At 53.5% G+C, this 24,245-nt stretch overlaps 1 protein-coding gene across 19 annotated transcripts in view; it reads left to right on the top strand.

Annotated features, from left to right (window-relative positions):
* The window catches only part of DENND1A (DENN domain containing 1A), a 509,667-nt gene extending 485,446 nt beyond the window's left edge, over window positions 1–24,221 (top strand). For 16 of the 19 annotated variants that reach the window (XM_077850604.1, XM_077850612.1, XM_077850613.1 and 13 more), the window contains 4 exons: window positions 3,516–3,604; window positions 16,848–16,976; window positions 19,830–20,088; window positions 21,182–24,221. In XM_077850604.1, the coding sequence (XP_077706730.1) occupies window positions 3,516–3,604; window positions 16,848–16,976; window positions 19,830–20,088; window positions 21,182–22,378 (1,674 nt within the window). In that variant the 3' untranslated portion in view covers window positions 22,379–24,221. The remainder of the gene's footprint in view (window positions 1–3,515; window positions 3,605–16,847; window positions 16,977–19,829; window positions 20,089–21,181) is intronic. The other 3 variants (XM_077850602.1, XM_077850609.1, XM_077850616.1) reach the window with 1 other exon arrangement.
* The last annotated feature ends 24 nt before the right edge of the window (window positions 24,222–24,245 follow it).

The raw sequence follows: 24,245 nt of genomic DNA, 5'->3' as shown, positions 1-24,245 counted from the left end.
TCACATGTGTGTAGTGCCTAGACAGTCCCTGGCACGAAGTAGCACATATACCCTACTCCTGTCACCCCAAACACCATCTGCCAAGCAGGGTCACTATGGGACTAACTTGGGAGTCCTGGAAGGTGTGTGCTCTCTGGGCTGAGCAGTGCCCTGTGCCCCCGAGTGTGTTAACTCTGAGTCCGCTCATGTCAACCTTTCCAGTGGGCACCACCGTCCACTAGGGATGAATCCGGGAGATGTGGGGCATGGAATCCCTCAAGGGCCTTGAAAAGAATGGCCTGACCAGCGCTTGTGTCAGGAGCCTCTGGCCCCCAGCTGGGCTTTATTGGGTACTTAGCCACAAACGTCTGGGCAGGATTGGGGCTGTTGGCCCAGGGTGGCAGGAACATGGGGGTAGCCATTCAGCCTTTCTGGAAGGAGCTTTGTAGCCCGGCACCTGTGGCTGGAGTTTAGATGTTACCAAAGGATTTAGATTTTCTTTTCAAAAAGAAGAAAAAGAAAAGAGCAGAAGAAAGCCTTGCCAGTGTCTGGTGGACTAAGGGGACTGGGTTGGGGCGCACAGGGGAGAGGCAGGCTGTGGTCGGCCGCATGTGAAGTGCTTTATAAGCCCTGTATTTATTATTTCTTGCTCACCATTAAAATCAAATGTACTCGGTGCTTTTGTATTCAATACACATTTAACCCTGCCGACTTAGATTTCTCAGGTTTTAAATCCAGTGGGGGATTGGCTGGTTTCCCAACTTTCCTCGCAAGTCCCCCTTGAACAGAGCTCAAAATCCCTGTTTAGCATTTTCTCCCCTGGTGCTGCTGGGATCCCAGCACTGCTGGGGCTAGTCGTTGTGTGTGCGGGCGGTTTCTCCCCTAGCCCCAGGCCCAACCCCTCTTAAGCGCCCCCAAAAGATGGGTGTGATTTGCTGAAATGTGACGGGCCAGTTGTCGGCACCGTCCTGTGATTCGGGCTTCATTAAACCATTTTGTCTGCGTGTGTGCCGGAGCCTGGTTTCGGCTTTAGCGGACCGTCTGCAGCCGTGTGTGTGTGTGTGTGTGTGTGTGTGTGTGTGTGTGTGTGTGCGCGCGCGCGTGTGTGTGATTCGTGCATGTACCTTGGACTCCTGCGTGTGCCTCAGTGAGTGTGTTTGTGAGACTGCGTGAATGTCGGCGCCTTGAGGTCTCTGTGAGTGTCTCGGGGTGGTTGTCTGCATCATTTGGTGCCCGGCTTTGTCCACAGCAGCCAGGTGTGTGTGACTCCGGGCGTGTCTGTAGCTGTGCAGGTGACTGACTGTCTCTGGGTGTGTTGCGCCTCCCTGCCCCCCGGCCCCCTGCCCCCTGCCCCCCTCCCCCAGGCCTCCCCCTGCTCTGCGTTATCATCCCTAATGAAGCAGTCTCCCCCATCGATCCTGCTGATTGCCAGCCCATTCCTTTTGTTTGCTGGCGCTGAGCCATTCGGCGGCACTCTGACAGCTCAGCTCGTCTAATTAGCTCTGTTGTTCTTTTTCTCCATGTTTCACCACGTTGCAAGTTCAGTTGAAGTTGCCACAAACTTAATCCCCCCCATTTCAGCCACAAGTTCACATTCCTCAGCCGCCTTTATTGTAGCGAGGAGCAGCCGTGTGCAGGGACAGGCTGACAGGCCTTAATATCTGACCTTCCCTGAAACCCCCACCCCAGGACCTCCAGGGCAGGGCAGAGCTGCTCTGTCAACCCACCCTGCACCTCTGCATTTGTGGTGAAAAGCCTGGGGGAGCGTTCCAACCCGGCGACCCTGGTGAGCAGCCGCGGCAGGGAGAGGGGTCTGGCCGGCGATCTAGCCATCCATTCACTCAGCAATGGTGACCGGATGTGTGCTTTGTAGCAGGCGCTGTTACAACGACACTGTTGATAATGGCAACACTTTCGGGCACTTCTTAGATTCTAAGCAGCCACGTTTCATTTGTTCCTAAAAGTCCTGCTGGGTGACAGCTGTAAGGCCAGGCACTGAGCAGGTTACTAGGCAAGGGTCAGGCCATCTTAGATGGCATCTTCTAATCAGAGATACCACATCCCCGTCTTCTTTTTGTTATCAATAAGGTCACAGAGAAGCCCCAGTATGTGCCAGACTCCTTGCTGGCACTTGCCCTACACCATCTCATTGGATGTTTATTCAGAGGAGCGTCGTGCAAGAAGACCACAAGTTTGGTGGAATGCATTGGGCTGCTACTGCATCTCTGATTTGCCAAACAAGGCTGGGATCAGCCTGGCCATTCCACAGGAAAAACTTTGGTTAGAGCAGATGTGTGGAGACCTGAGAACTTGATGAGACTCTGTAAAGACTTGCCTTTTGTGCAGCCAACTTCTGTAATCTGTATTCCTCAGCCACTGCGCTGTGTCGCCCACAAGTTGCTGGGGGGTGGGGCAGGGGCTTCAGGGGCGAGGGCTGGCAGTAACTGGAGCATGTGTGTGCTCTCCTTCCCTGTCTTGTCTGAGAACCTCAGCGATGGTGGCATTTCATCTACTTTGGTCCCTCATCTGCAGAGACAGAGCAAGCCCCCTGCACTGGAATGTCCGGGCATATTTATTGGCAACAGAAGTCATGGCCAGACTTTCTCAGTTTAGCTCTTTCCAGTCCCTCTCTGGGGTTGGAAATGCTCAGAGATGATGGTGCCAAATTTTAAGGCATGTAATGTTGATTAGACCAGACAAGTATCCTTCTAAGGACACCTAGAAATTTTTAGCCTATCTCACATCATAAGCCCTTGGGGGGGAGGGGGAGGTATCTTTTTCCTGTGGGCCCCCTTCTTGGCTTTCAGAGGGAACAGATCAGGGGGGAAAAAAACATCTTGCTGCAGGCCAGCTGTGGATTAGGAAGTTGTATACTTCACTGTCAAGTACACCCACCACTGACCCTCACACTGGGTCCGTGTGTATGCAGGAGCTCCATGGGGTATGTGTATCCAGGCTGAGCCCACCTGGGAGGTCTGCCCAGGAAGGCCTGGGCAACAGAAAGATGATTTTTATTGGCACTCTTTAATGCTATCATTTGCTTTATTCCCCCATCCTACTCAGGAAAATAAGCATCCTGTAATTCAGTTGCTAAAAAGAATGAAATAAGCACATGCACCCTAGAAATAAAGTCCAAGTGAAACCTTTTTGTTCTGCCAAACCAGTTGCAGGGTTCTAGAAGAAGGCAACTGGGGACTTATCATAAATGACGGCCTCTGTGTTCTGGGTCCCATATGGACATTGTCTCGTTGAGCTCCCGTGGCAGCCCTGCCAAAACTCACATGATGCTGTCCCCTACTTGCAAGCTCTTCAAGAGGACCTTTGCCATTTGAGTAGGCCACGGAATTCCAGGTCACGTGTCTGCTGCAAATTCAGGGGCAATGTTCTCACAATAAGCAGAGCTTTTGTAGCCTGTACCATGCCCATGCCTCCACATTTATTTGGGGGCTGCTTATGTAGATCTGCAGATCTGTATGGCTTTCCTGTATGGCTTTTCCAACTGACTCCCTGGGGACTTCCCCCTGTACCCATTCTAGGTGCGCCCTCCCCGTCCACATGTCGTGAAGAGACCGAAGAGCAACATCACGGTGGAAGGCCGGAGGACTTCTGTCTCCAGCCCTGAGCAGTGAGTGCCCCTTTGCTTCCCTTCCTTCTGTCTGCCAGAGCCCGGGGGGCCAGGCCTTTGTGGGGTGCTTGCTGCAACCCTGGCCTTTGAAAGGCTTCCTGGAGCCCCAAGTGGGTGTTTCAACAAAGAGGTAGTCGGGGAGCTGGGCTTGATCTTTTATGTTGGCTCTTGCTAGCAGTTGTCACACCAGCAGGAAGCCCAGAGGCCAGGGAGCCAGGCATCTGGGCTGGGTTTTGCATGGTGAAACCCAAAGTGGATTCCAATAGACTCAGAAGAAGGGTCCCAGCCTGGGTCCGCAGGGAGGAGCAAGGACCCTGGTCAAGGAGACGATATATTTAACAAAGGCCACCACTCTCCTAAGCCTGGGGTGCTTGGGGTCTCTAGGACTTGGATTTATACCCAGAACTGTCCTTACCCACTGTCCCACCCCCACCGGTACCTTTGCTCCCCTGTGCCGTGGCATTTATTTATTTTATTAGGGCTTGGCTTTCCCACTTCCTGTCAGGCCCAGAGCTCTGTGAGCAGGCGCTGGGTGTTCTACCCGGAAGCTAGCATAGGGCCCTGCTCAGAGTCACATGCAGGAGAGATGCGGGATCAAGGAGGTAACTAATGAGGTAAATGGAAGAGCAACACCTAGAGATGGAGCTGCCCAAGCGGTGTGAGACTTAGAGCTGCACGCAGCCCCAAGTCCAGAACCGTCTGGAGGGCCTCCCTTTGTCCCCAAGGCCCATAGCTCTGGGGCTCTGCCCAGACAGCTCGGCAGCTACACACTGGCTTCCTGGGAGGCTTTGAAAAAGTACACGAAATCATCTCGGTCTCAGGTTTGTTAGGGGAACCAAACCAGCTGCCCCAGGAACCCTGAGGTCCCTTGGGTGATGAGAGGAATGCTCTCCTCCTGTCTGCTCTACTTTCAGAAGAGTGGTCAGGGAAAGAAGCTAAGGGAAATGGCAGGCTCTGGCCAGAAAAGGAGCCAAAAGGAAGAAACAGTTGTGACATACCAAGCTGTGGCCTATCCCGGGCTGCGGTACACTTCAGCTCCTCTAGGATATCAAGCGGCACTTGATCCCACTGTGTTGTTTCCGAACCAGCCTACCTCGGCCTACTTAAACCTTGCCCAGAAAGCTATGGGGAGACTGTGTGTGTGGGTGTGCGTGTGCGTGTGTTCATGCACACATGTCTTGAAAGATGCTTGGTTATGCAAAATTTGGAAGAGAGGATTTCTGAAGTTGGTTGTAGGTATAACTTAGCCTCTGCACAATAGGACAGTGGGAATATTAAGGACTACGGCTCTGGCCATGACTGGCATGGATTATGATTGCCCCCTTGTGGAGAAAATGCTGTGTAGCTTCAGAGCTCCTCAGAACCTAAAGATTTTTCTTTAGGGAAGGATGAAATCAGTTACTTGTCTTTAAAACTGGGCTAAAGCTTTTAGACACTGTACTGGGATACAGGGCCATGGGCCTGTGGATATTGAAATGCAAACCCAGAACCTCCTTGTATTGCACAAGAGCATCCCAGATCAGCGACACTCCCACGTTTTACTGAAAAGCATTTCCCACATTGTGTCCAGGTCACTGATTAGAGGTTGGAATTCCTAATTGTGTTTATTTACGCCATCACTCTCCCGTCCCAGTGATAGGGGATGCCCCTTCAGTACATGCCAAAAAGCCCGTGCCTGCTAATCCTGTCATCCTGGCTGTTAGCAGAATTGTGCCCATATCACTTTTCATTTCTTTTTGCGATATGCCTCGTTTTAGATTTCTATTCAGGAAACATTTGGGGTTGAAACAAACCAGTGGGAACATGGGAGCTAGTTTAGTGGGTTGGTAAACTGGCAGTGATAGAAAACAAATGACAGCTTCTCTGTGGCCATAGCTCAGAGCTCAGGAGCTCCAGCCCTCCAGGTGATAAAGAAGTACATTTTGGGATATTATTCTAAGAGTTTCTGTTCACAGTTTTTAATGGGGCGGGGGGTCGCTGTTCTCCCGTAATACCAGTGACATGTCTGGTGCAACTGGGGCATTTTCCTACATCTCCTCACATGCTGCCCACCCCCCACCACCCGTAGTGCTCCTCCACTTCCAAATGCCATGTCACAACAGCACTTGGATGTGTTTTTCTCAACTGTCATCAGCTCCAGCTGGCAAGACCAAGTTCTTGAAACACAGGAAGCATCCAGCGGAAAATATTTTAATAAAACAGACTCCTCATAAAATATTGTTCTGGGGGGAAAGAAACCAGCTCCACCAATCTGTCAGCATTGTGTTGGGAGACACGAGAAGACAAGCCGGCAGGCAGGAGCCAGATCCTAATGGGCCTTTGTTGCGGGTGGTTCCGTGTGGGGCACATGGACTCCGTGCCTGGCCCTTTAATCTGGCCTGGATTTTCTGGACTCACGGATCTTTGTCCCCGCTGGGAATATCAAAGTACATTGGCAATTTAGGGGGTTTGGACAGCAGAAAGAGATACAAGATCTTTGAAGTATAGGGAGGGGTTCCGCCCTCCCGACTTCTCACCCCAACTCTCACTTCCAAAAAGCACATTAAATAATTAACTTTGTGGACAGCAGGATGGAGCTGATTAACAATAAGACAGTCTCTGTGGCCTCACGCGGCCGCTTGACGTCTGGAATTCATCAAGGCCCAGTAGCATCGGCTGCCAGCTCTGTGGCCGGCCCCTCTGCTGGATCCAGTTCTTCCTTTCCAGATGATGTCCATCTGTCCGTTCATGCAGCCATTCATTCCGCAGATAGCTTTAAAAACCAACCAGGTGTGAGCTATTTGGGATTTTTAAGAGGAAGCCTTTAAAGAGAAGCACCCCTGCATTCTGACTCTTTTTCACTTGCTTTCTCCCCAAAACAAAACTTCTCCACTGTCAGCTGTCCTTTCCAAAACAAAGGCGGATGTCCTCACCCCTTAAAACCATCTGATGACAATTGAAAAAACACTTCAGAAAGCTTTCTGGGGAAGCCATTCCCTGTGTTTTTCAGCTTACACTAGCTAATTAATATTCAGTGACTATTTCTCCTCAAGAAGTACTAGCTACTTGCATTATTATTCCGAGCGGGCTGCTGAAATGCCCTGCAGATTCCCCAGGGTGAGAACTAGGGCGAGGAGGGGTCAGGCAGCATGGGCTGGAGGTCCGGGGCCACCGAACAGCAAGTACAGTCGAGCCCCTCTTGTGTTCTGGGCCCTCTTCGGCTGGTGTTTGTCTCTTTCACCAAATGGGAACTTGGGCTCAGAAAATATATTTGACCAGTGTTCCCAGGTCATCCAGTTAGAAGGTGGCAGGGCCAGGACTCCAGATGCTGCTTGATTTCATTCTCTCAGTGACACTCTGCTGCCCACAGGGGTCCCTGGTCAGTTTGGCTTTGCTTAGGGAGATGGTTCTGAGCCCTGTTTCCTAGGATGGCTTGCTCCACACACCACCCTTCTTCTCTGGTTCCTTGAGGTTGGGAACTGGAGCTGATCAGACCTCCTCCTGGCAAAGAAAGTGTCCCCTGGTGCCTGAGTGTTTCTACCTTAGGGCAGGAAAAACAAGCAACATCGACAACATCCTATGAGATTGTGAAGGGTAGATGGTGGCTTTCCCACCTAACAGAGAAACTGAGGCTCAGAGGGAGACTTGCTAATAGAACTAGCCCAGGGTCTGAGCTAGAAAGCGGTAGGCCTGACACAGGCCTCACCCCTCTTCCAGACCATCCAGGCTTTTTGTTGAGAACCTAAGTGTGACCATGAGCTACTCTGAGTGATGGGGATAGTGGAGACAGCGCGGGGGGGGGGGGGGGGGGGGTCATGGCAAGGTTCACACCTCCCACCCGTTAAAGGTCATTTCAGCTGTAGTGTGTGTGGCTGTCAGGCCCCAACGTATTTTCCCCTTGGCCTACCAGGTGTAAGAGAATTTCCCATCAAATGTGATGCTTAGAAGGAGCCGACAGCAAACTCTAGAAGGCAGCCCTGTGCTCAGTACTGCTCACCTGCTGGTCCCCAGGCGCCCCTCTCTACCAGGCTGCCCATCATTTGTTCCCTGCAGTGGGGACTGGGCAGTAGCCCTCACAGAGTGGCAGAGGGTACAGACCGGACGTGGTTACAGACAGCCTCCAACTTGGTTGTTACAACAGCCCAGAAAGGCAGGGCTGTCTTCTGAGTCTTAATAGCCAAGAGGCTGGCAGTCAGTGTAGCTCGGGGATGCACCCAGTGCTGGCCAGCTGCAGAGCCCGAACGCTCAAGTGTACGCCTCTGTCTCCCCTCCAGCTGGTGAGCCCCCAAACACCCTCATGGGAGTCCCGATGGGCCACGGGCTGTTTATATGATGTTTTGAGGTACTAAGTAGGAGTGCTCCAGATTCAGGCACCAAGGGCCCACAAGCCATTGCCCTGCTCACCTCGCTGGCCAGATTTGTACAAAATCTCCTCTTTTCGAAACAATTTCATTTGTCTGTAAAAGTAACCCAACAACCTTATAATCGGGAAGCTTGGGAAGAGACAAGTTCATTCTGAACCTCACTGCTTACTGGCATTTCTGCAATTCCCCTCTGGTGTTTGTCCTATATATATATTTTGCAGAACCGCAGCTTCCTTGCAATATTCCATCCTGTGGACTTGCCCCACGTCCTCAAAACCCCCGTTCACAACTATGGCAAGATCCTATTTTGTGTACATGCCTGGTCCATGTCACCACACCCCTCGTAGTAGATTTATAGATTGTTCTAGGCATTCACTAACATGAAATGCCAGAATAAATACCCTTGGTCTTAAAGCTTTTCTCATTTGACATCATTGTAAGGAATGGAATGATTAACAACTACCAGTAGCCAAGAACTGCCTGCTAAGCACTTTACAATCACCATTTCATTTAATCCTTGCAAGAAATCTGAGGGAGTGGGTATCATTAGCTTGATTTTATAGAAGTAGCTGAGACCCTGAGAGGTTGTCACTGCCCCGTACTAGGGGCAGATTTCTGCTCCATATTGCTAAACAACTTGCTAAAAGATTTGTACCACTTTACACTCCTGCCAAAACTCTGGACTCCCTGCCAATCTGGGTCTGGGGGACCTAGGGGAACATGCATGAGAAATCCTTCTGACCAAGGAGAAATTCTGCAGGTTGCACTGGCTGCACAAAGACCGTCTGTGCACCAAACTGCCAGCCCACACCACTTAGGGATGACAGAGTCTCATCATCCAAATTGCACCATGTGACCCCAGCACCCAAAGCCCCAGAGGATTAAAATAAGATCAGAAGAAGCTGCCAGAAGCATTTAGTGAGAGCTCTGCCCAAAGAGAGGTCTCAGAACACTGCAATTGTATCTCCTCAGGCCAATCTCCTCAGGCCAGTTGCACTCATGCTCTGGCAAACAATGATGTGCTGCTCCCTCCACCTCCTCAAGAGCTGGGCTGGGCACAGCCTCCCTGGTGCTGGCCCTGGATCACAACAGGCAGGGGTAGAGCTCTGGCACCCAACAGAGCTGGGTCAGCATCCTGCCCACCAGCTGCCAGCCAGAGACCCTGGGCAAGATTCTTTGCCCTCTTCCTTGCAACACAATGCCTGTTCACATCCCAAAGAGTGAAATTCAGGAAGCTCCCCACAGGAGCCACACTCACACTCAGGCTGGCAGGGTACATCAGTCTCCCCTCCTGCAGCAACACTATCAGCCATCTGGTGCTCACCCTGCTGCCTCCCCATGAGCTGCACCCTCCCCTCTCCTCCCTTCCCCACGCCCACAATCCCCTGGCTTCCCCCTATACAGTGCTGACCTGCCATGTATCACACACAGGTGCTCTCGCACACATACACCCCAGGAGCCAGAGAGTGCTTCGAGGCCCGGCCCACCATGTGCCCTTCAGCTTTGACTCCAACTCCTGGATCAGATCTAGGCCAGACCTCCGCTCGGGATGTTTACTGAATGAACAAACAAGGGAATCACTGAAGGCAGGCTGAAACATAGCCCAGCACCCTGGAGATGGGGGAGGGGTGTCAAGTAACCACAGATGTGTAAAGAGCACCTACTATGTGCCAGGTGTGATTGGGATGTGATTGTGAGGCTACCAGCGCCTCCCCTTGCCTGGGCCATCAGAGTCAGAAACTGTCATCAGCCCCAGGAGCAAGTCTCCAAGATGCCAGCTGGGCCCAGGGCCCCAGGGGTAGAGACAGCTGTCTGGGTACTACCTACTGGCAGCCTGCAAGGACCCACTCCCTGAGCAGCTAAGAGTCCAAACAGCAGAAGGTCCCAAACCCAATTAGCAATGTGAGAGGCCCCTGACCCCACTCCGGCCCCCGACCCCACTCCGGCCCCCATCCCCACTCCCAACAGGGGGTTTTGGGCCCTGGAGACAAAGCCACACCAGGAGCCAGACATGGAGTCTGAGCCCAGACTGGAAAAGCAGGAACTGCCAAGGAGTCTCCAGGGATGTGCAGCAGCCCAGGAAAACACAGGTCTCCCTCATCCCCAGCCATTTGTGCCTGCCACTCGGAGGGAAGGACATCTCCCAGGAGCTGTCACAACAGGAGTTAGTGCCAGCTGAGAAACCAGGCCTTCAGCATGCCCTGAGAAAAGGCGCCCCACCCTCAAGACTTGCCGGTGTCAGCCTCCTCTGGAAACTTTGCCACCTCACCTGAGCCGTTCCCTCTTCCAGGCGCCTTGCTGCCATTTCTCAGCAGCTGTTCCAGGCCCAGCACTGCCAGTGTGTCACCTTGGTTAACCTCCCCCACTCCCCAGAAGTATTCACAGTGCAAGCGTGTTAGCCTGTCCAGCCATGAAGGAACCAAGGCTCTAACAGCTGGAATGATCTGCCTTGGGTCAAGAATGTACACCTGGGTCTGCAGGGTCCCACACCCACATCCACTGCTCTCTCAGCAGACACCTTGCCCTCCACCTCTGCTCCCATGGTCCCCACCAAAGACTCAGACTCCTGGCAGGCAAAGGCCATCTTCAGGTGAGGGGCAGTTCTTCACAATCTACACAATTTCTCTTCTGGGTAGGAAAAGCGTGGAAGGTGTTCCCATCCCCCTCTTCCCTCTTCCAATGAGCCTAGAAAGTGGGAAAGTGGGGTGAAGCCCATGTTCTGTGTTTAGACCTCTCTATCTGTGAGAGCGCCCACCCAGTGGGCCTGGGAAGGACTTCTCAGGATGTCTGGGGCATGGGTGTGGACATGTGAAGCTGACACTAGTGACTTTTTGAAAGAAGGAATGAATGAATGAGCATAAGGTTGATAAATAGTCAAATAGGCAGACTAATGAAGATCGGAAAGGCAAAGGGCACAGCCAACCTGAGAGAGAGATGGGGCCAAGCCAGTAAGACCCCCTTCTGCCTCCCCAGCCGCACCCTCCCCCCATATCACCCCCTCACACTCCTGTTGCCTCAGTCCTTGTGCAGATTCAAGACCCTCCACCACCTGGTCCCTCATAGCCTCTTTTCTTGACCCTCCTACCCTGACGTCAAGACCCCTGTGCCCACTCCTCCCAGAGACATGCCAAGCCATCCTGCAGCCTCCTCCCTACTCACGATTGAACGCCCGGTTCCCACACCTCCCGAGAGCCGTGCAGACCCCCACCACTGCCCTCTGGCAGAGCAAGTCCCCCATGGGGTGAGAAAAACCTGATCTCACATCGACCTGTTCCCACAAGACCAGCTCACTTGACAGGAAGAACAGTCTCTCATCGGTGATCATGACTCATTACAGCAGTGATCCTCTCTCTTCTTGTTTTAAAGTAGATGCATACAACTGAGTGGAAAGATCCAGTGTCCCACGGGTTCTGTATCTGTGTCCAGTTCTATCTCCCTGAGAATGGTCCCAGCCATACACAGTGCAGTTTCAGAGCTTGAAACTTGGGTCTTGTACCAAGCTGGTTTCCCCCAAAGACCATTCTGACTTGCTTTGGAGCTTTGTTGTATTGTTTTAACCAATGTACATGCTCAGATGTGGTCTGGAGTCCTGGCCCTGTGTTGTGGTGATGGAGAGATGGTGTGACCAGGTCCCCAGGTGGTTCTCCCAGGTAGTTCTGATGTGCTGTGGCAGGCCCAACTGGAGGGCCGGAGGGTTTTTGAAGGCAGGAACCAACTTATATTCATCCTTGAATACCTAGAGAAGATCCTGCACAGGATGGAAATGCCCAGAATCTACTTGTCAGCAGGTGAATGTGGTGTATGGATAGTAATTGAATATGTACTGTGTGCTGGGCATTAGGCAAAGCCCTTTATGAATAATTCCATTCGACTTTGTGATAACACTGTCAGAAAGGCTGTAGAATCCCCATTTTACAGATAAGAAATTAGGTGCAGGGCAGCCCCGGTGGCGCAGCGGTTTAGCGCCGCCTGCAGCCCGGGGTGTGATCCTGGAGACCCGGGCTTGTTGCATGGAGCCTGCCTCTCCCTCTGCCTGTGTCTCTGCCTGTTTCTCTCTCTCTCTCTCTCTCTCTTTCTGCATCTCTATTAATAAATAAATAAAATCTTAAAAAAAAAGAAAAGAAAAGGAAAGAAAAGAAATTAGGTGCAGGGAGGTAAAATGACTTTCACGAGGTCATCTGGCCGGGAAGTGGGGGATGGTGCAAAGCTGGACAGACTGGCATCCACTGGGCAGGCAGGACCTGGCCCTGTCCTGGGGCCCGTCCCCCGTCATCAGCCCATCAGGAGCCTCGTAATCCAAGAATGCTAGAGCGGCCAAGACATTTACAAAGTAAAGATCCTTTGTGCTGGAGTGAAATGATCCTTTAAAAATGATCACCAGCTCCCCTCGTTACCTCTGGAGACCAAGTCCTTGCTGATTTTTTTCCCCTTCTTTATCTCAAGTACATTTAAATGTCAATTAAATTTGAAATATCTACATTTGTCAGCATTTCATTTTGGGCCGGCGTGACGTGCTGCTGATTTGTCCACGCAATGTGACACATGAAAAAAACTCTCGAGATGCAGATCTTCCTCATTAAAAAATAAGCCCATGCGATCCCGGCACGGCAGAGAGCCACAGAGCACGTCCCTGCTTCCTGACGCCGTATCTGTGACATGGTATTTAAAAAGGAACAGCCGCGCCTGTCACCACTGTCACATGCACGCGCTAACCGGCGACACATTAAACCAAACATTAGAGAGGGTTCGGGAAGTCATCTGCATGGGAACTCTGAGCCGAGATGAGGTGGGCAGAGGCAGGAGCAACCGTGGAAGACGATGGGGCCTGAATGGTGATGGACGGCGGGCCTTTCTTCCTCGCCAAGACTCTGGCAGCCCTCGCTGGGTAGCCAAGTTCACCACGACCTGCCTTTTCACAGACAGCTCTTTGTGTGTAATAAAATCCAGGCAAGTGGTGGGTGGCAGACTGCAGGGTAGTCGCTGAATTGGGTTAATGAGGGAAGAGGTGCACTTTTTTTTTCTCATATTCTGCCTTAAGCTAATAAAAAATTTAAACCTGGACATTTTCAGCGATTCATCCTTTATTTCTGACAAATATCTGACTGTATGTTTCATAGGAGGACATGAGCAGCTGAATTTAAATAAGTTTATTTCGAAATCTCCCTTTTTATTAAAAGTAGAAGGGGGCGTACCCGCCCACCTATTTCATTGTTTCAGATCCACGGAGCTCAAGAGGCAGGATCACAACATGGTTTAGAGTCAGACAGATCCAGGTTCCTACCTCTGCCTGTAGCTGCTGCGTGACACTGGCCAAGTGAATACCCCTCTCCGAGCCTTGGCTCCTCTGTCAGCAAAGTGAGGTGTGATAAGGAATTGATGAGAAACGGTACGGGCAGCGTTTAGCCCAACACTTGTGAGTACCGCTAGTATATCCTCATTATCCATGTGGCCCAAAGCCTGATCTGACCAAACCGCCTGGCAGGGTTCTCTGTTATTCTCAAGAGACGGGCAGTGTGTTCAGCAGGTACTGGGCCTCCCGTTGAAGCCAGTGCCCAGCCAGCTCAGCTGGGAGAGCTCACTGGAGGGAAAGTGGTTTGTGACCCAGGAGCTGAGGTTCTCTGGCCCTCCTCTGACCCCCCCAAGCCCACTCTGCAATCACACCAGGGTGGCCAGGCACTGGATTTGACAGGGCTGTGAACCGCAGCAGCCTAGTTTGATGAAGCCAAGGTCCAGTCCAGCAGCACAAAGGTTCTTTGCTCTTACATGAATCCAGACGTTCCTGGCAAGTTTAGTGGCATTCAGCTAACGTGCCAAGCTGTGATCCCTGTCTTGTCAAAGCCAGAGGAGGAGAGCGTACTTGGATGGCTGCTGGAAGGGCATTCAGGGCGGATTCAAGGGACACCAAAGAGCTTCATGCGGTTTGACACAAGCAGAAATTCACGTCCCCCTCATACACATCTACCACCAGCCCGGCTGACGAGAAAGTGAGGGCCCCGGCCTGGAATCCCTGCCTGTCACTTCCTAGCCAGGCCTTGTGTCACATCTCTCTTCCCCACAGTGATTTCCCAGGGCTCACCCAGCACTGGGTCTGCTCACAGCAAGTACTCGTGAAGTACCTTGTGGTTGGGTGTGTGGATGGACGGACGGGTGGATGGACGGACTAGTGACAGGCCCGTCACCTGTAGAGTCAGTGCAGTGAAGCCTTCTTGCTAGCCTATTGGGAAGGGTAGAAATCACCTACGTAAAGCCCCTGGCACAGTGGATATGATCTTAAACATCTTTCCAAGACACTCCTGCCTGCTCCTCTACACCTAACACCCTCACCCCCAAATGTGGTCCCATTCTATGGTCTCAGCATTTTAGGGGACAGATGGGGACCTCAGGGGACACTTATACCGGAGCCACAAGCTGACGAAAGGGACAGGTGCCATGCTGGTGCTCCAGAAATATAGGTGAGATGGGTGGGGGCTGCCTCGTCTCCCCAGTACACTGACTTCCATTCCTGCGATCATAAACCTCCATTGCACTAATGCCATGCCCCAGGTGGGGGGGACAAAGAGAAGAATGAGCCAGGCCCCTGCCCTGGAGGAGCTCAACTCAGAAACAGAATTGCAAAAGGTTCAATGATATTGATGAAGTGCTATGACACACAGCCCTTGGGGAAGCTAACTCCACCTAGGAGAATCACTAGCTGGGAATTCCAGAAAAGCTTTCTAGAGTGCCAGTTGAGCCGAGCCGTCAAGACTGAAGAGCAGTGAGTGCACCAGGCAAAGACGACAGGGAGGTCTGCAAGGTGTGCAGGGGAGGTGAGGAGGAGGTGCAGAGGTGGACAGGCCCAGCGTACAGCACAGTGTTTGCCCTACACGGAGCTTGGGCTTGGCACTGCCATTCTGCAGCCCTCAGCCCTGCCCGGCATATTCTACATGCTCCCCAGAGTGGAGGGGGAGGGCAGGGTACCTGTCCACCCCTCCTCACCTCCTCACCTCCTCTCCTGCCCAGGAGAGCAGTCCGGTGCCAGCAAGTGAGTACATCCCCCTAACTTTTAAGCAATTGATGAAATCATTCTGTAAATGTCTGCACATTATTATTCCTGACTCCTAATGGGTTTGCTCACCACACGACCAACTGCCTGGAAATTGCTATTCAGATTCGCAGGATAATGACAGATAAGCAGGATGATGGCACGGTTGGGTTTGTGATTCACAACAGGATTCCAGTGGCTGCGTGGAGTGGCCCCTCTGCTGCACCTTGTGTTGTGTCCCAGGGGGTGTGGCAGGAGCCGGGTGGCCTCATTTCTGTGAGTCAGACCTTCCTGCCCTCTCTCCTGAGTCCAGGAGAGATGGCACCTAAGTCCACCTAAGCCAGTGCCCTCTCTGACCCAGGAAGGGCCAAGTCCCTAACATCCAGACGGGCGGCCCAGGCAAAGAGAGGAGCCCAGTCACCCACCACCCCCTGTGTGCAACCCTGGGCAAATGGCCTCCCCTCTCCGAGCCTTCAGTATGAGGACAAAGCTCTCGGCCTGCCTAGTCTCCAGGGATAACAACCAGGCGGAAGGATCTAGGTGTGCAAGTGCCTGGGGGCTCCGCAGCTCTGGGAGCCAGCCCTGGTTCTACTTTTGAAAGAATAGCATATTCTTGGCAATAGCTGGCTTCGCACCAGTGATGGCAGATCACGGCGCAGGCCGCTCTCCCGCTCCCTCAGCACCCCCAGCGTGGTTCCCATTCACTCCTTTGGACATGGTGCCCTTTGATGAAATGAAACCCAGAAGGAATTGCCTCAGCAGAGAAAGAAATCTGCTCTGAGAGAGGAGACTGCCCCACCTTGGGCACCCCCTCTCCTGAGCTTCACCACCGCCCCAGGGGTCCTTGGAGCATGCCCAACCCAGCGTGCAGGCCGAGCAGCGGCCGGGGGTGCCGGGGTGACCCAAGCTCAGCCAGTCCAGCTCCCCTCTCTGCTCGTGGGCCCTGGCCAGTGTATAATTCATAGCGGCCGCGCGGACCTTCTCGGGGCTGCGTAGTGTTTGTGTTTATAGAGGTAGAGCTCACAGGTGGCTGACAAGGGAGATGTATTTTTTATAACAATGAATATTTAATTTCCACATCACAGATGAAAAAGACTCTCTGAAGAGGCATGTGAGAGAGACTCCTGAGACCAGCCGCTAATCAGAAGAGGGCCTTCTAGCCCGAGCCCCTCCACATGGCTCACTTTCTTCCCTAACTTTCTATTTTTATGTTTTCCTGATTATTGAAGCAGATATGCACATTGTAGAAAGTGTAGAAGACACAGAAAGATAAAGGGGGGGGGGGGTGTTACCCCTGATTCTTCTAGCTTTTGTCAACACGCAGGCATATCCCTTTCCAGTCTTTTTTCTCTGCCTTTTCCCATAAATAGGTGAGAGAGAATGTAGTATAATTGCAATTCTGCATCCTGGTGTTGAGATTTTGCTCTTTCATAAACATCATAGTTAACGGGTGGCTAATATTCAGCCAAGTGTACTATAATTCATAGCCTCCCACTGCTGGAAATTTAGGATGTGCCATATTTTAATATTACAAACAGTGGTGACGAACATCTTCGTGCATCATTCTTTGCTACATTTAGGGTTATCTAAATGGAAATAGAGCTGTGAGGTCATAGGCGACTGGATCATGTGTTTAAGGCTCTTGACACCTGTGGCAGACTCTCGGTTTCTTTCCTGTTGGGGACCAGCTTCCTCACCTTGGGGCCCTCCCAGCCTCCCAGGCCCTCTGGCCTTCTCCAGGGAGCCTCTGCCTCTGGTTGGCAGGGGGACGCCAGGGCCAGGCGCTGAGCCCAGAGGCCCCCCACTCCCCCAGCCCACCACATGGAGTTCCAAGGGTGCCTCCTAACTGCCTCTTCTCTCTTGTCTTCCTCTGCCCCAGCCTGGTAAAGCCCTTGCGACACTATGCGGTCTTCCTGTCCGAAGACTCCTCTGACGATGAATGCCAGCGGGAAGAGGGCCCGAGCTCTGGCTTCACTGAAAGCTTTTTCTTCTCCGCCCCCTTTGAATGGTCTCTCCTTCCTTCTTCCATTTCTTTGAGTTCGGCTTGGTGACACTCCTGGGCCGCATGGGGGTGGGGGGCCGGAGCTGTTTGCCCCCTGTGTGTAGGGAGGGCCATCTGGAGCTGCTGCCTCCTGGTGCCCCCATGCCAGCTTGAGGGGTGAGTGCCCCCCTGTGTGCCTCTGCCCAGGACCCACATTGTACCAGCCCCGCAGGCTCTGTGGTGAGGAGTGAGGGGACGGGAGCAGTGGGGCCTGCAGGTGTGCAAAGGAGGCATGAGTCCCGGTCCCTTACCCAGGACAGTGCACTTGACTGTTAACCCGACTGGGTGTCGATGCCCAGGCCTCCTCTTACTGAGAGAAGCTCCCAAAGCTATGCAGATGGAGGGTCAGATTTTAAGTTTAAAAAAAAAAAAAAAGTACTGATATGGAGTGTGTATGATTGCTGATAGATCCAATTTTAGTATATGTGCTGCTGAAGCGAGCATGTAATTGCTGATAGATCCAAATGTTTTACCAACCTGCCTGACTGTGAGGTGATTTTTTATTATTGTTGTTGTTATTGTTTATAGCCTGAGCCTCACACTAACTGAAAGGAAGATCCACCCACAACCCGGCCACCCCACTCCCCACTCCCTGGCATTAAGCTTTGGCAGTTTCTCTTCCTTCCTCAGTTCTCATCTCCACAGGTTCTCTGGGGCTGGGATTGAGCAAAGGGACAGCTTCTGTCTGTGTCAGTTAACAAAGCTGTAGTGTTTTTAATGGGAGCCTTTAAGGGAAGACAGCTGCCCTTCACCCGCGGAGCCCACCCACCCTCTAGGGAGTGAGCTATTAAACCCATCTTCTAGAAGAGGAGGTCCTTCCCTCCATTCCCCCTCTCAGTTCCCTTCCCTCCAGCCAGGCCTCTGGGTTCCTAAGAACTCCAGATAAAACCCACCAGCTCTGCTTCTCTCATTGCCCCCCAGGGGTAGGAGGATTCTGGCCCTTTCTGCTTCCAGCCCACCAGTGACCCTGGCAAGTCAATCTCCTTCACATGCCATCTTTTCTGCACATTAAATCTTTTTCTTTAAAAATGTTCTGTTAAAACTTTAAGTTAACTTTGTCCTAAGCAGTAGTATCTGTTTGGCCTAACGTTAATCATACCATTGGCCTAACGTATCAATCATTATTTCTACTATTAGTCAAAATAAAGATAGAACCGGGATGCCTGGGTGGCTCAGCAGTTGAGCATCTGCCTTTGGCTCAGGACGTAATCCCGCAGTCCCAGGATGGAGTCCCGCATCGGGCTCCCTTCATGGAGCCTGCTTCTCCCTCTGCCTGTGTCTCTGCCTCTCTCTCTCTGTGAGTCTCTCATGAATAAATAAATAAAATATTTTTAAAAATAAAATAAAATAAAGATAAGAACCATTGGAATAAGAAATATATCGACTCAAAATCACCTTGCAGGTAAAAGCACTCTGCCTCGGTGACATCCAGGGTCTCCCCACCAGAGTCCAGTGGGTCTCCTCATTATTTTTTAATTCATTGATGCCTTAACTATTTAAATAGTGACTAGTGCTCACTCCCTCAGCCATGACCTATGAAAAGTATAGGCTTTTGTGTGTCTGTGTGATTAAAAAGGAAGTGGCCCACATGTTAACTATGCTGGAGTTAAATAAATAAAAATAAATTACACAGGAAAAGCAAAAAAAAAAAAAAAAAGAGGGAGGGAACTGGCCCACTCTAAGTCAAAATTTAAAAATGCAATGATTTTTTTTTAAAGAATACATTTCCTTCCTTAAGCGTAAGGAGCACACTGACTTTTCCTTATCCCCCCTTCATTGTGTTCAAACTTGGTTTCCTTGGTCAGATGGCTTAGAGTGAGTGGAAACTTTTGAAGTCTCTCATACTCGGTGTCCATTGGTACTTTTTGCTTTGTGACATAGGGTGAGTTGCTTAGCCTCTCTGAACTCCAGCGAGATACCAAAGGCTGATGGAGTCCTTGTAGAGGACTGAGCCCTCCCTTCGGCTGTGCATTCCCAGCCCTGGTTCCTGCAAGGGGGCATGTAGGACCAGCAGGTGGCACCCTCCCCCCGCCCCCCACTTTACAGGAGCAATCTGCTGGTTCTGCTGGGACACGGGGACAGAACCTGGCCCTGACTCAAGCCAAGGCTGATCCAGGCACCATTCTCCACAAACCCAGTGGCGCCCCGGGGTTGAGGCTTGTGAGAAAGTAAAGTAAGAGGAAGCTTTTGTCACCCATGCCTGGGTCAGACATACAGAATGCTGTGAACAGCCTGTGTGTGCCTGTTGTGTGCCAAGCACTGTGATAGCTTTAGTCACGTAATCACCACCACCACCTGCAAGGGAGGCGCACTCTGGAATGGGGGAAGAGGTTGAGGTTCAGAGAGGTTAAGAGGCTTTCCGAGGTCCCATAGCAAGAAAGGGTAATACCAGAGCTAGAACAGGAGCACAGTCTGAGGCCCCAGTGGGTCCCCCCGAGGGTCCAGAGCCACCCTGGGCACTTGCCCTGAGGAAACCTCCCCAGCCCAGGCCCCTGGGAGCCACCGGGAAGTGGGAGTGCAGAGGCTGCACTCTGCCCCGCTTCAGGCATGTCCCGTTCCTCATGCCTTGCCAGGGTGGCCTGTGAGCCCACTGGCCAGTTAGTTGGTGGGTCCTGTGGTTTTCAGGGGACCTCAGTGGATCCCCCAGTGCGAGTGCCACTGCCCAGACCCCAGCATTCACCGGGACCCCAAGACACTCTCCTGTCCCCAAAGCTCCTGGGGGGAACTCCTCAAAGCCCAGGAGTTCCTGGGGTGGGGGCTGCTTGCTCCTCCTGTGGAGGCTCTGGGCGGGAGAATCCAGCCTGCTCTGCCTCCTCCCAGGCCTCTGCCATATCGGACGCTCAAGGAATCAGACAGTGCAGAAGGCGACGAGGCAGAGAGTCCAGAGCAGCAAATGCGGGAGCCCACGGGCCCTGCCCCAGCTCCACCTGACCGGGCTGCCAGCATCGACCTTCTGGAAGACGTCTTCAACAGCCTGGACATGGAGGTGCCGCTGCAGCCACTGGGCCAGGCAAAGAGCTTGGAGGACCTTCGGACCCCCAAAGACCTGAGGGAGCAACCGGGAACATTTGACTATCAGGTATGATGCCAGCAGGGACAGGGACCTGCCAGGGCTGGTGCTTTCCACACATGAGGCAGGTTCCCCCATGTGACAGTGAAGGAAATCGAGGGAGAAACAGCAGCTTCTGCAGGGTCAGCCGATGCTTGGGGTCATTCTGCCTGCAAACCCTGCCGGGCAGGCCAGCAACCACTGATGACTATAGAAATGTCACACCCGATGGAAACCTGCTCCTCACTTCCATTTGTGCATCAGACAGTGCCAGTGCTCCGAGTCACTGTCCCAGGGCCCCAGCCTCCACCCTCTGGCAGCTCTTTGGACCCCTGATGGAATTGGGATTGCTTCCATGCCCACCAAGTCCCCTTGGAGAGCCTGTGGATCACAGTTCCTGGATTCTGGATCACTTGCGTGGGACCACTGCTCCTCCATTGTGCCCTTCCAGTCTATCGTAGCCCCTCTTGCCTGTTTCCCCACTTGCAAGTGGAGGCTGTGACTGAGTCACTGGATCTGTGGAATTCACGAAGCTCCCACAGATGCAGTGATTCATGCCGCCCTCCTGCAGGGCATTACTTACTGTTCCCTGCCACTGCAGCCCAGGTAGTGTGGCTCATGGGTGGCACAGCCGGGACATGGGCCCAGTCCTGCCAACCACGGAAGACACCTTTGGCCAGGCCCCATACCTCATGCATCCTCGAGCTCACAGGTGATTAAAAGTGCCCACATACTTTGAAAAGTAAAAAAGAAAAAAAGAAAAAAAAGTAAAAAAGACCCAGCCAGTAGATGTCTAATAAATGGAGTCATTTTCCTAAAACTACTTGGCAACACTGACGTAAAGGGATAGGGCTTTCTCTAGACTCCCTGTGTACAGGGAGAAGATAGCCCTCCTTGGAGTCTGAAAAGTGAGAACGGTAAAGAAAGCCCGGGCTTGGCGTCTGGACTGACCCTCTCTGCTGGTGACCTGGGCCCAGCCCCCCCCGGCTGCTCTGGTCCCAAGGAGCTGATGGGCCACATGCCTGGGAACAAGCAATGGGAGGGGCAGGGGGAAGGGTATCTGCTGCCTTCCAGTCTGTCTGGGTCCATCTCTGGTCACTGCCTCCCTTGTTCTCTCCAACAGAGGCTGGACCTGAGCAGGAGCGACAGGAGCTGCGGGATGCCAGTGGCCTTGAAGCTCACCCACCCATACTATAAGCTCTGGAGCCTGGGCCAGGATGACATGGCCATCCCCAGCAAGCCCCCCGCCACTTCCCCCGAGAAGCCCTCAGTCCTTCTTGGGAAGTCCCTGGCTCTGCCTCGCATGCTGCCAACCCAGGACAGCATCCTGAATTCCGGTGACAAGGAAGAGGCCCCCACCCCCACTCCGGGCAGCATCACTATTCCCCGACCCCAGGGCAGGAAGACCCCGGAGCTGGGCATCGTGCCTCCGCCCCCCGCCGCCCGCTCGGCCAAACTTCAGGCTGCCAGCGCAGCCCTTGGGGACCTCTCCTCGGAGCGGTTCCAGGCTGAGCGGGAGAGGCGAGCCCCCCCAAGTCCGGCGCCGTTCCCGGGGCACCTCCCCAGTGCTGCCCCTCAAGCACCCACCGAACTGCTGCAACCACTCAGCCTGGCCCCCGGGGCTGCAAGCACAGGCAGCGATGCCCTGCTGGCCCTCCTGGACCCTCTTCACACAGCGTGGTCAGGCAGTGCTCTTCCCCCAGGCCCTTCAGCCCCAAATGTAGCCACCTCATTCACCCCCCAGTTTAGCTTCCCCCCAGCAGGGAACCTCACCCCATTCCCACAGCCATCGCTCAATCCCTTTGTCTCATCTATGCCGGCAACACTGCCCGCTGTGCCCCTGGTCTCCACACCAGCCAGGCCTTTCGGGGCCCCTCCTGCTTCCTTGGGGCCCGCTTTTGCCCCCAGCCTCCTGCTGTCCAATTCTGGCTTCTGTGTCCCACATAGATCTCAGCCCAACCTGTCTGCCCTCTCCATGCCTAACCTCTTTGGCCAGATGCCCATGGGTGCCCACACCAGTCCCCTGCAGCCACTGGGCCCCCCCATGGTCGCCCCTTCTCGGATCCGAACGTTGCCCCTGGCCCGCTCAAGTGCCAGGGCTGCTGAGGCCAAGCAGGGGCTGGCCCTGAGGCTCGGAGACCCCCCGCTCCTTCCTCCCCGGCCCCCACAGGGCCTGGAGCCGGCACTGCAGCCCTCTGCTCCTCAAGAGGCCAGAGACCCCTTTGAGGAATTGTTACGGAAAACCAAGCAAGATGTGAGCCCGGCCCAGGCCCCGGGCTCCGTAGAGCAGCTCAGGAAGCAGTGGGAGACCTTCGAGTGAGCCCGGCACACTGAGGGCGATGGCGAGGGCGACGGCGAGGGCGAGGGCGCCGCGCTGTGCCGCCTGCCGCTGTGCTCCGCTGCCGGCTGGCCCTGCTCTCCCTGCTGCTCTGTTGATGCCCAGGTTCTACTGGCGGGAAGGGATGGGACCCTCTCTGCCACCCCCGTCCCCTACACACCACCCATCTCTGAGGCCTGGCCGCTAGAGAATGGTGCCAGTTCTGGCCTAGCAATGGACCTAGCCCCTGGGCACCCATCCCACCCTGCCATCACCCCTCCCCCACACCCGAATAGGTTTTGCACTAAGGAGGTCAGCTGGGCGAACGATTGCCCCAGACCAAGTCCTACCCTCCTTCCCCCTGGCAGCCTCCCACTAGGAGCCCCAAGGCCACGGGGGCCTCTCCTCCCCAACCCTGACTTTCTGACCCAACTGCAGCCTGGCCCTGTGGAGCAGCGCGGGTGGCAGTGGCAGTCTCAGCATGAGCTCGTCTGCACCAGACACATGTGGCTTGCAGGTTGGAGTAAGGAGAACCTACCTACCTGGTGGGGCATTTCCAAACCATCTCTAGCAATACACACTCTCGTTCGTTCTTTTGTGGGTCTTCATCCCGGCTGCCAACCTTCAGTTTCTGGTTTGGTAGGGGTTTGGGGCTGAGGGATTCTAGGGAGCCCTCTGATAGCTAGACGCAGCCCCAGCCAGCCCTGTACAGGGGCTGGGAGCACCAGCAACTCTGATTTGTAAAAGAGAAAATAGCGATGGGAAAATTGAGTGCATTAGGAGGAGTCAGGCCCCCATTCTGTGCTCTCCCTCTGGGCCGGGGTTTCTCGGGTCTCATGGGACCATGGGGGCAGAGCTGAGAAGCAGGTCCCCGGTTTCCAACTGGGAGGACAAGCTTAATGCAGCAGGCTGATGCAGGGGGGCCCCGCCGCCCAGGCTCCCCGGGTCAGGACCCAGCTGGGACAAAATTGGCTTCTGGCAGCTGAGAGGCAGAAGGGCCAGGAGCCACCCCCTCCCCAGCCCACATAGCACAGAAATTCCTGAGGCCAACGTCACCAAAGTTCAATTGAAATGTTTTGTTATTGTTTCTTTTATCTACCTTTTCCTTTTTACTTTATTGATTTGATGAATCTTTAAACTGACTAGTTTCAATAAACTGAGTTAAAATATGGCCCAACCATTTAAGAAAACAACCATCTGAGACATGCAGGAAATTGTGAACATTTTGACCTGATTTCTCATTTCCTATTTGTGAGTGGTCACACAGTCTCAGGGGTGTCTGACAGGGCAAGGGGGTTCCTGGAGGCCCCTGTAACCCCAAGGAGCTTTGTCACTGAGGGGCCCTGTATGGGTCCAGGAAGCCTGGAGGCTAGGCCCTGAGCCTCTTGGCTGGGGGGTGTGAAGACTGCAGGCCCATCACACCATCCCTTCCTGAGTGGGTCACGACCCCCTGGGCAAGTTGCTCTCAAGCTCTGCATGTTCTCTGGCCGCTGAGGTGGCAGGGGAGCTGTGTGATGTCTAGGCACATGGGCACCTCCAGGACTCTCAGGTGTTTTCGGCACAGGTTCCAGATCCACCCGTCCATCCCGGGCAGACCCCTGAGCCCCATCAGGGACAGGGCAGCCTCCCCACCCTGCCTCACCCCCACAAGCAGAGTATAAGGGATACTGGGGGGCCCTGGGGAAGCAGAGTCCACCCTGCCGTCTGTCTCCCCCCGCTGTGCTGGGGGCTGGTGGCAAGAGCACGCCCACGTTGACACGAGCATTGTTGTCTTCACTTGCTGGCCTGAGTTTGCACCCGAGGATGAATGTTATGTGCGCATTCAATAAAATCTTCTTGGGGAGAAGGTTGGCATTCCTGTGTCCTGAGG

The sequence above is a fragment of the Canis aureus genome, chromosome 16 (genome assembly GCF_053574225.1).
Source record: "Canis aureus isolate CA01 chromosome 16, VMU_Caureus_v.1.0, whole genome shotgun sequence".
Lineage (NCBI taxonomy): Eukaryota > Metazoa > Chordata > Mammalia > Carnivora > Canidae > Canis > Canis aureus.
This window is presented reverse-complemented; position numbering and strand designations above follow the sequence as displayed.